General features: G+C 38.6%; 2 protein-coding genes across 4 annotated transcripts in view; both read right to left on the bottom strand.

Annotated features, from left to right (window-relative positions):
* The window catches only part of RPP40 (ribonuclease P/MRP subunit p40), a 58,632-nt gene extending 50,992 nt beyond the window's left edge, over positions 1 to 7,640 (bottom strand). Inside the window, exons 1-2 of the mRNA XM_073332135.1 lie at positions 7,535 to 7,640; positions 28 to 135 (exon numbers count right to left, since the gene is read on the bottom strand). The gene's annotated coding sequence lies outside the window, so the exon portion shown is untranslated. The remainder of the gene's footprint in view (positions 1 to 27; positions 136 to 7,534) is intronic.
* An 84-nt stretch (positions 7,641 to 7,724) lies between these two features.
* The window catches only part of LYRM4 (LYR motif containing 4), a 146,299-nt gene continuing 142,591 nt past the window's right edge, over positions 7,725 to 11,432 (bottom strand). For all 3 annotated transcript variants that reach the window (XR_012157341.2, XR_012157342.2, XM_073332140.2), the window contains one exon: positions 7,725 to 8,106. Coding sequence is in view for 1 of the 3 variants with exons in the window: in XM_073332140.2 (XP_073188241.1) it covers positions 8,035 to 8,106 (72 nt within the window). In the remaining 2 variants the exon portion in view is untranslated. The remainder of the gene's footprint in view (positions 8,107 to 11,432) is intronic.

Raw genomic sequence — 11,432 nt, 5'->3', positions numbered from 1 at the left:
TTAAAAGTATGAATAAAAATCACTTACCCTCTAAATTAATGATGTTTTATATCGATGGTATATGTGATATTATGAGCTCACCAGTTGTCCAGTCAGCCATATAGCCTTTCAGGAAAAACAGGGTAGACTGTGTAACTGTTTAAAACAAAAAGCGAAGAACTTTTTTGTCTTCCTCTAAACGTCATAAAGAACCAACTCAAGAAAGCTAACTTTTACCTTTGCTGGTCACCTTTAGAGTAAAAATCCCCCCCTCTCCTCCCAGCCAAGTAGTCTAAAACTTCAAGACGTGAGAAGCACTGTTCTCCAAGACTAAAATACTAAATATTTAAAAGTACTTTTTAAATTACAGCTAGCATATCTGTACCTACCTACAATCTTGCTACCACTACTACTTTAAAAAAAAATCCTTCTCCTGCTTTGACAATAGACAAGACGCTTTTTTCAATAATAAAGCAAAAATGCTTTTTTTGAAAGTAAAAATAGGATGGGGACTGTCTCTCTCTAATGAGTCACACATGCTCAATTTTCAGCAAGACAGTATGTTGCACAACTTTCAGCTGTAGATTTCAAAGCACTTTTCAAAGACTGCATCAGCATGAGTCTCTGCAAATCCTAGGGGATTTAGATGGGAGCAGTCTCTCCGTTTCCCCTGGAGGGCCTCCCCTATCTCCAAATGTGAAACCGACAAAGGCAGAGGCGTTGGAACAATTTTTATAGTGGGGTGTGGAAAGCCATTCAACAAAACTGGAAACCCCTTTAAGCCAGGGAGTGCTGCCTAGCTTCACCACCCCAGGGCAAAGATAGTTTCTGTCCAGGTACAGAACATTTCCCATTCACTTTCTAGCCTGGATGTTCTGATCAGTTTCTTCCTGTTGCCAGGCTGTATCACACAGCTCTTTGCTGACATGGATTGGCTAAATCCGAGCAGCTACTTTGAAGAGGAAATACTCCCCCTCTATTCGACATTGGTGAGGCCTCATCTGGAGTACTGTGTCCAGTTTTGGGCCCCACACTACAAGAAGGATGTGGATAAATTGGAAAGAGTCCAGCGAAGGGCAACAAAAATGATTAGGGGTCTGGAACACATGACTTATGAGGAGAGGCTGAGGGAACTGGGATTGTTTAGTCTGCAGAAGAGAAGAATGAGGGAGGATTTGATAGCTGCTTTCAACTACCTGAGAGGTGGTTCCAGAGAGGATGGTTCTAAACTATTCTCAGTGGTAGAAGAGGACAGGACAAGGAGTAATGGTCTCAAGCTGCAGTGGGGGAGGTGTAGGTTGGATATTAGGAAAAACTTTTTCACTAGGAGGGTGGTGAAACACTGGAATGCGTTGCCTAGGGAGGTGGTGGAATCTCCTTCCCTGGAAGTTTTTAAGGTCAGGCTTGACAAAGCCCTGGCTGGGATGATTTAATTGGGGATTGGTCCTGCTTTTGAGCAGGGGGTTGGACTAGATGACCTCCTGAGGTCCCTTCCAACCCTGATATTCTATGATTATGATTCTCACAGATGAGGTAACTGAGGCCTACAGAGATATAGTGACTTGCCAAAGATTGCCCAAGAAGTCAGTGTCAAAAACAGAGTTAGACTCTGAGTCTGAGTGCTAGAACCTATGCATAATCCCTGGACGTTACTGCTACTGGTATATGTAATAAGTTCAGACTGGATAGGTATATTTAGTAAAAATCAAATATTTCTAACACCATAAACTCTGATGGTGAGACTAAGCAAAATGGTAATTGGGCTTAAATGTCAATATGTCAATGTCAACACACTGTATCACCATAAGATATCTGTTGCAGTATGTGAAGATTTTCTAAAAAACTAATTGAAAACATGAACTCTTAGAGGTTGTAAGAATGTTTGGAAAAACTCCAGTTCTGTGAATCTACAGTACTGTATGTGCAGATTTCTATGGTCCCTGTGGATTAGACAAGGTTTTCGAGGATTAAAGGAAGAAATATAACCAAAGGCTTTTATAGACATTTGTAAAACAACAAATAGTGATCTGGGTGTTTTTTTTTTTTTTTTTTAAAGGTCAGATTAAATTGCGTGGGCATGAAGGAAACCAAACTTAATGCACGTTAAATTTGGTTTAAGCAATTTGATTTTTGCAGCATATAGGAAACATTTATTGTTCGTTATTTGTATATTTAAATACACTCAGTAGGAAACTTCTAATAGTTATACATGATCAAGAGGGTATACATGATTAAGATGGGTTGATAGAAGGGTAGGAATTTCAGAAAGATATTATGAAGTTAAACATAGTTTAGTGCTGTCAAGGTCTGCATGTAACTTACACCTGCTACCTTTTAAAGTATCAATTTTGAAAGGCCTGGGCTTTCAATCTGAACTCTAAAGGCTGGATTCTGCTCTTGTTTACATTAGTGGGACCTGGAGCTGGACCAGTGTATTGAATGAAGGTAGTGGAGATGATCTGGACCAGAATTCTTAGTTAAAATCTGATTACCTGTTTGGTCTACTTGAAAATTGCTACCCAATGCAGGTCTATGGTAATACGAAATTGTCATGAAAATTCACCTGTCCAAGTACAAAATGTATTTGCCTGCCCTTTAGCACGATAATGAAAGACCTTCAATACTTGTCTGTTTATAAAAAAAAAAAAAAAAAAAGCTTGTTCTTAGCGAGCAGAATTTCCAAAGGCTGGTATAAATATTTTATGTACTTTTTTTCAAAAGAAATTCCTCACAGGTCTTCATAGTTCTCTTATTCTGGATGTAGAACAGTAATCATTTGAATGCATAATTTAACCCCCAAATTCTCCCTCAGAATACTGCAGTACTTAGGAGGTTTAAAAATAGCATAGATAAGTAGAATAGGAAGATGCATTTCCTCTAAAATATTAATATTTCATCAACCTATGGAATCTACTAGATATTTCAAAAGCACCTACCACTGTGGTATCTAAGCACTCCAAATCTTTTCTTTAGATTAGTGGAATATGTTCATTTTAAGGAGAAAGTGGATTTATTTCCCCTTTTCCCCTCAGATTGAATAACTATGGCCCACATTTCCCCCTCCCTTTAAAAAAATTTTTTTTTTATATGTAGAAGAAAAAAGCAACATGTTCTAAGTGGGTGAAAGAATTCTTTTCTTCCACTGCAATGGCCAGTGGGGTAGCTGCCCTAAATTAATGGCTCTCCCAAGATCTATGGAGATTCAGCTGCCCTGCTAGCCATCTGTTCCAGGCAGCATGGTTCCTCCCTCCTCTCTTCCTTCCCTGTGGCTGCACAGTAGTACCCCCTAGGTGGATCTCACAAGTGCTAATGCTGCTTCCTGTAGCATTAATATGCACTCTAAGAGTGAAATTCTGCACCATTTCAGTCAATTTTGGGCATTTTGCCACTGACTTAAATGAGGCCAGGATTTCACCCTAGATATCTATTGAGTGAGCAGGGGAACTTTCTGAGGTTAGCCATTCCCTCTCAATTCTGTCCTACATACATGTGGAGAAATGGAGGTCCTTGCCAGAAGTTAGTGGAGGTGCTTCTGCAAAGTGTTAAGGAGGTGTGGGCGTGTGGCGGGAAGCATGCTGTGGAGCTGGTGCTTCCAGCCTTCCACAAAAACATACTGTCCTGTGTGTCTTACATGTTAGGAGGCACAAGTAATGCTGTTAATGACATGCATTAGGCTAGAAATAGTTGGTACAGTTTTGCTAGAGCAGTGTCAGTTTAACATCTCTATGTTGATGGCTTGTTTAAACAAGAACAGTGTATGTGATCAGCAAGTAAAAACATTTGTATGTAACCTCAGGTCTGCTTCACCTTACCGTGGCCATACCGCTAGTATTTCCAGGCTTTAAAATTGATCCTCTAAATGTAGTAATGGTTGGTTTCAGAGTAGCAGCTGTGTTAGTCTGTATTCGCAAAAAGAAAAGGAGGACTTGTGGCACCTTAGAGACTAACCAATTTATTTGAGCATGAGCTTTCGTGAGCTACAGCTCACTTAAGCTTATGCTCAAATAAATTGGTTAGTCTCTAAGGTGCCACTAGTACTCCTTTTCTTTTTAAATGAAGCAAGATTGTCTAATCAGATGTCAACAGGGTTTTAGAACTGCCTGTCCTTGAGACCAGTGCTTCTCAAGCTATCTGATGTGGGGGACAGGCAATTGTTTTTCCCAATGTGCGCGCAGACCGGCAGCCAATGGCTCGCGGACCACCACTTTGAGTAGCACTGCTTTAGACAGTTATCATGTTAGGGAAGTTCAGAGATTGCCTTCTGCTCTCTTTCAGAATATTGTTTGCATTTTTCTATTAAAAGCTCTTATTTGACCTTTGATATATGTAAAGAGCCAAATTTTGGAGCATGATAACTGAGCCACATCATTTCCAAATCAATAAAGTCAAAGGTTGCTGAGATCAGGGAAAGCTGAAGGTAAACGTGTGAAGCAAATGATCTTTCAGTGTAATACTACAAAAATTAGTATCTTACTAGGTAATTTTAAGAATTATCACAGAATTAGTAAGAGTTCTTAACATTTTCCTCTGCTGTAAATCAGAAACAAATATCCCTTTTAGAATAGGGGGACATTAAATTAAATCACTGGGATTCCTTTTACTGACAATGTTCATATTTATATTGTTTACATTGCTCAGACAAAAATCCAGTAAACAATTTCATGGATAACTAGTGAAAATAGAATATATAAAAAGGGTATTTTTAAATGAGCAGTGTAATTTATACTAGGTTTTCCTTCCATATTCCATCATTTTAAAGAGCCAAGTGAAGTACAGTAGCACATTTTCATTCCATAGTTGATAGGATTACTTTCATACAGTATTTGACAATAGTTTTTATATACAGAGAATATGTTATCTCAACAAATGCAATACTAATCATCATGCATTAACAGAGAATATTAATGGGTCTCTTGTTCCAGTCATGTGTAACAGATTTGCACATGCTACTATCATTCATATTAATAGAAGATACACATACTGTGCATCAGTAGGGAAACAGACATTCCTGTTGTCGACACCCGCTCCAAGGAGCATCCTTAAGTGCACTAATTGTGTTGCAATTTACAAGTAATCATTGTACTAGATTATTTCATTTTCTAACTTTGCACCTTATTAAATAAAGTATTTTTATATCTTTTATATAACTGAAGTTGGTTAGTGCTTAAGGCTTGAACAGTCTCCTTAGGTAAGCTTAGAAACTAAGCAATGTAGTCATGCTGTATAAGAAGCCCAGGGATAACTTCTTGAAGTCTTATGTAACTGATTCCTCAAATGAGAAAATAAAATGAGCCTTCTCAACCTACTTTGTATTACACGTTTCTATGCACACAGGCCTCCGCTCTGTTAATGTTGTTTTCAATTGGCATATCATATGTACAATATGCATCCTTAAAACTACAAGTGCCCTTTGCAGGCTTAGGAAAATCTGACTGGTAATAAGAGACATAAGGTATATCTATATTGCGGCTGGCCCGTGTCAGCTGACTTGGGCTCACAGGGTTTGGGGTAAGGTGCTGTTTAATTGCGGTGTAGAAGTTTGGGCTGCAGCCCGAGATATGGGACCCTCCCACCTCACAGGGTCCTGGAGCCCGGGCTCCAGTAAGCCAGAATGTCTACAATGCAATTAAAAAGACCCTTACCACGAGTTCTGTGACTCCAATTTGGCTGGCATGGGCCATCTGTGGATTTTAATTGCAGTGTAAACATACACTTGGAAGGGTTGAAGTAACATTATAAATGTATCTGTACTGTGTCTCGCAGAAGACACTTGTATAATTTTTATTAGCAAATGCAAATTGCTAGACCTGCCATTATTTTCTTCTGTAAAATTTATTTGAAGAAAACATAAAATTAACATCTTAATGCTATTAAATGCTTTAGTGGCACGTAAATCTTTTCCCCGCTTGTCCTTTTACCATCAATGCTAATGTTCTAATTAGCTTGGTTAGGTGTATTTTAGGATTTTAAAGTGTTAGTGCCTTGTTTTTAAACTGCAGTCCATGGCATTCTGCCTAGTTAAAAAAAATCTATTAATGCTGTAGCAAAGTGATCTATTTGCTGTATTTATGTACCTAACAAATGGAGAAATACTACAGTATCTGCTTTCCATGTGAAAAGCAGTGTTAAGGCAGTTTTGTAGTCTTAAATACAGTAGTGGCACTTTATTTTGCATACTCTTTCCATACTTAATAGAATGCTATATTATTAAAAGTCAGGTAATTCTACAAATAATTCTACAATATTTATAAATGAATAAGTTTTGGGAATTAGTACTTCTGAATTAATCACTTACATATGTTCATTGCTTAGTTCTGTCATTTCAGTTTGATACTCTCTCTTTAGTTTACAAAAGAAAAAGAAAGTATGCCCCTTTGCCTCCACAAATGCAGCTTCTTTAAAAGTTACAGGCATTGTCCTAGTTTAAAGTTCTGACTACTTCATGTGAAGCTCTTGATGTACATTGTGCTGAAGCTTTAAACTGAGTAATTTTTCTGTACATTCTAGTGGAAAACGTAAGTAGTGAACTCAGAGCACTGAACCGAATAAAACTTGATTTTTAAAAAAGATTAAATTCTTGTTTAGCACACTGTCTTAACAGGTGTAATTTACTTTTCAAATAAAAAAAAAAACATTTCAGGAATTTTCTCTCTTGCAGAGCTCAGGAACATTGCAAGAAAGAGGAATCTTAAGGTGAAGCTACTGAGTTGGTGGCTTAGGAGAATCTCTTAAGAAACCCCACCTCTTTCAATATGCTACTCAATGTGGGCATTGAATGAGGCCCCTAGATAATTACAGAAAGCTTTAGAAATGTCTGTTTGCTATTGCCTATATTTATTCAGTTTAACAAATAGCTGTTTTTAAAAATTACTTTTTTGTGGCATTACTGTAAGTAAGTGTAGATGAATAGAATGCAGTAAGCAACCTCCTTGGGAGTTTCACTGGATCCAGTACTGAATGGGCATAAAGACTGAACTGCCTTCAGCCTCTGGAGATAGTCCCTGCAGAGCAGGCATGAGACACTGAGCCAGCGTGTAGAGACTTGCACGCTCAACAGAAATGAGAAAATATTTGTATGCATTCTGAATTAAATATACCAACCTCACCATTCACACTCAATTATCTAACTTTGCAAGTATCTGTAATAAGGGTAATATACAAAATTTTTGTACAGGAAAATATGCTTTGTTCCTTTTGCCAGTTGCAGTTTAGTATATTAAAATAAGGAACAGTGATGAAATTTTATTTTAAAAGTTCTGAAGTCTCAGTAACATGAGGCTAAAATTCTATTACTGAGCTATTCACTGAGAAGTGAGATAAGACTGGTAAGCTTCCAGGAAAGTTTGAGTTGCACATTAACAAAATAAAAATTAGTGAGGTTTGTCTGACAATTATGAAATTTACAGAGAATGCTCTTTAAATGAAAACACACAATCTAACCTTTGATATTTGTAAGTGTTGAAGTCCAGGATATAACAAAATATCTTGTTTTACTTAAAGGCCTCCATTAAATTTCACATGGCTTTAATGAATAAATTATTTAACAAGAACTTACCCACACCAAGTCCATACAAATTCAGCTATTTAGTTTATTCACTGTAGGCTGCATATTTCCATATGAACTGGGGCTCAATGTAAAAAGTAATTTTAAACAATTGTATCATTGGTTGAAATATAATTGGTATCCTTTATGAGCCAGGTAAGTTGCAAGATCACTGGGAGAAGAAAATATCTGATTACAAGTATTCGGTTCATGGAATTTTATTGTCAAATAAGGCCAAGAAACAGTCTCATTACACATGAAATACTAGCAAGGGGGATATTAGGAATACATTACACGCTATTGTAGGCTTAGCAGTACATTTTAGTGCATGAACCATGAGAAGAGAAATTCTAGACTGTTTTGGTGCCAAAAACTGAGCATCTCAAAAGCTTTATCTTTTACTATACCGATAAGTTTTTCAAACTCAGGCAGGGTGCATACACACTATATTGGATATGCTATCAATGTGCAGCACTACAGAATGCTGACGATGGTCCAACGGTGCTAGATGATCAGATTATCTCTGTGTTTTCTGGACTCTCAATAACAAGTTTCTGGGTTGAATAGAGTTGACCAATGGTAACCTGAAATAAAACAAAAAATATTTCAGAAAAGACAGGCTTAGAGGGCCAATGGGAAGTAAAGGGAAGAAAAAATGCACAGCTGAGAACAAAAGTGAAAGTGGACAGTCTGTATTCTTTTTGCAACGTTGTTAGTCAGCATCAACCCAGCCAGCAAAAAATAATAATGCATAAAACAGCCACATACTTAAATTCTCAACCCAGTACTGACAATGTAAGGAAAAAGATATGCATACACATTTGTTAGGTTAATATATATGCAATTAATAACTACAGAGAAAGGAAATGCAAAATATATTTAGACAAATAGAAAGGAACTTTATAAGAATTTTTTTGGGTGGAGACTAATGCACAGAAGTTGTTCGTTTACCTCTTTGGGATTCACAAATTAATTTGCCTTAAAAGTAGTTGAGGGGGATAGGGTCCCCTACACAATTTGTACATCAGTAACATATAATGGATAGAAATAGCTTCTTGTTCATAACATACTATTCATACCCAGGATCTCTGTGCTTTATAGTTAAATAGTAAAGCATTACAGACAATGAAAAATTGATTTTCTAGGGGAGAGGGTGGGTAACTTGGTCTATCTGCCACTCACCCATAGCTCTCACAACACCCCTCTTCTGCAACATAGCATCCGTCGTCCTCCTCCTCCTCTTTGACCCATCCTTGTTATCATCCCTCTAGTATTCCCACCAGCTCTACCTCCTCCTTCCTGATTGCTCCCTATTCCCAGTGACCCCATCCAAGCCCATCCCCTGATCTCCCTCGCACCCACTCTCATCTCCTTCTTACTGTTCTCCATACTCTCCCCCTCTCCTCTAGCTTTCCCCTCACAATTTCCCCTCACAGTTTAATTTCTCTCATCTGAAAAAAACACCCCTTGACCCCATTTGCTTCTCTAACTACAACCCCATCTCCCTTTCATCTCTAAGCTCACAGAATGTGCTGTTTACAATCACTGCTTGGAGTAGTTCTCCTCTAATTCCATCCTAGACTCCAATCCATCCTCCATCCGTTGCACTCCACTGAAATCACTTTAGCCAAAGTCGCCAATGACCTCTTCCTAGCCAGATCTCAGAACCAGTTCTCCATCCTCATCCTCCTTAACTTGTCCGCCACCTCTGACAGAGTCATCCATGGTCATCATCTTGAAATCTTGTCCTCCCTTGGTTTCTGTGATTTTGTTCTCTCCTAGTTCTCCTACCTCTCTAATCACACGTTCTGTGTGTCCCGTGGAGGACTGTCCATCCTCCAACTTTGTGTGATTCTGCAGGGCTCTGTCCTGGGTTCCCTTCTCTTCTCCCTCTGCCATCTTATCTCTTGGTAATCTTATCCATAAACACAAATTCAGCTATTTTCTATATATTGACAACTCACAGATCTTACTCCCTCTTGTCCTGTCCAAAATAAAATCTTGGCCTATTCCTCTGACATCTCCATATGGATGTCTAGTGGTCAGCTCAAGCTCCACAGGTTAGGGTTAGGGTTACAGCACTACCATCTTGCCTATCACTCAGGCCAATAACCTGGGTGTCATCTTTGACTAGGACCTCCCTCTGGGTCCTCACTTCCAGATTATGTCTAAATCTTGTTGATTCTGTCGGCGGTCACCTCTCTAAAATACTGCCTTCCCTATCCAAATGACAAACGCAGCCTTGCCCTGCTCATATCCATTAAAAAAATTAATGTCATGATCATTTCCCTAGCCTGTCGCTTTGCCTCCTTTGCATTGCTCCACTGACCCCCCTTCTCTATTGCATCAAACATAAGCCACTTTCAAGGCCCTTCATGGCCTATCCCCACTCCTACCTCTCATCCACTATTGAGAGGTCAACTCTCACCTGTGACTGGCCCACAGTACCAGCCTCCATCACCCACTTGTTAAATTCTTGAACAAGCAGCTCTGCTTTCTGCCATGCTGTCCCTCACGTTTGGAAGGAGCCCCCCCTCTCGCAAAGATCAGCAAAGCTAACATTATCCTCCTTCAAACCCTGGGTTGCCATGATGCCTACAAAAAAACATGACAATGGTTAGGCTATTGGTATACTGAGACCACTGCCTGTCAATATTGTTTGATTGTTTACTTGTACTCTCCAGTATGTCTGCATCCATATGTTGTCTTGTCTCATTCTTAGACTGTAAGCTCCCTGGGGGCAGGGTCTGTGTTTGTACAGCACCTAGCACAGTGGGTTCATGGTCCACGAATAGGACTCCTAGCCACTATGGTAATCCAAATAATGATTTTTCTCCCCATTGTCTTATGTGTTAATTACCTTTGAGCTTGCTTTATAAACTCTGCGTAAACTCCCAGTGAATCACTGCCACCTGTGGGGCAGAGGGTAGCAACCAACTGGCATACAGACCAGTTAAGGGGTAGAGGAAGAGGAAGTTTAGGCTAAAGAAAGCATCAGAGGCCAAGATTCTTTTTAAAAGGAGTTTAAAATTTGGCTTCTAAATCCATAGTCAGCCAACTAAATAAGTGTCCTGGTTTTCACAAGGCAGGACACCCATTAGCTCCCATTGAACTATTAATGTAGGAAAAAAACAAAAAAACTCAGCTTGCGGTTACTGAAGTAGGATGAAAAAGATGGCATAATTTATATAAAATATTTACATCTATCTAGACGGTATTACGTAGAATCTGATATATTACAAAGTATCATTGACTGCATTACTTGTGACAGTGCGTCAGTGCAGCAGGAATCTAGAGAGCAATATAAAAGTCAAAGTTCAATGTTTCAAACCTGTATTAGCTTACTTAAAAAAGAAAAAGCTAGCAGTTATTAAGTTATATTTTGCTATCCACTCCCCACACTGTCACAGATGCATCTTTGCATAAATGTTGCCCTTCTAAGAAATGAACAGTCCCCTTTTGATAAATAGCCTGGTCTGAAACTTGTAAAGCACTGGATTTTAGACTGACTATTCACTGAAGGGAAGATTAATATGTCGTTCTTAAAGGAACAGCAGCGTTTCTTGCCAGCAAATGTTCCACTCCCTTAGCATACAGAATTAAGTCAACAAAAGCCCATGAACAACACTGATTAATAGGGAGTAGATGTGGTATATAGAGTATATGGAAAAAGAAGCTGTATACACAACTTAGGAAAAACCATATTATTTCACAAAAAGAAAAAAACAGTATATACCCCCAACAAAAAGTAACTTATATCAGGCAGACCACGCAACATGTGGGTTATGTGGCAGGCTGCAGAGTCATAATTATTGCTATATTATAAACCCTGCCATGACATTTAATTCAATTAATATAGTTGAACATTTTAGGCCAAAATGTTCATACCTGAGGGGTCTAAAATTAGGCT

This window comes from Lepidochelys kempii, chromosome 2 (assembly GCF_965140285.1).
Source record: "Lepidochelys kempii isolate rLepKem1 chromosome 2, rLepKem1.hap1, whole genome shotgun sequence".
In the NCBI taxonomy this organism is placed as follows: domain Eukaryota; kingdom Metazoa; phylum Chordata; order Testudines; family Cheloniidae; genus Lepidochelys; species Lepidochelys kempii.
The sequence above is the reverse complement of the archived record's forward strand: the minus strand, read 5'-3'. Positions and strand labels throughout refer to the sequence as shown.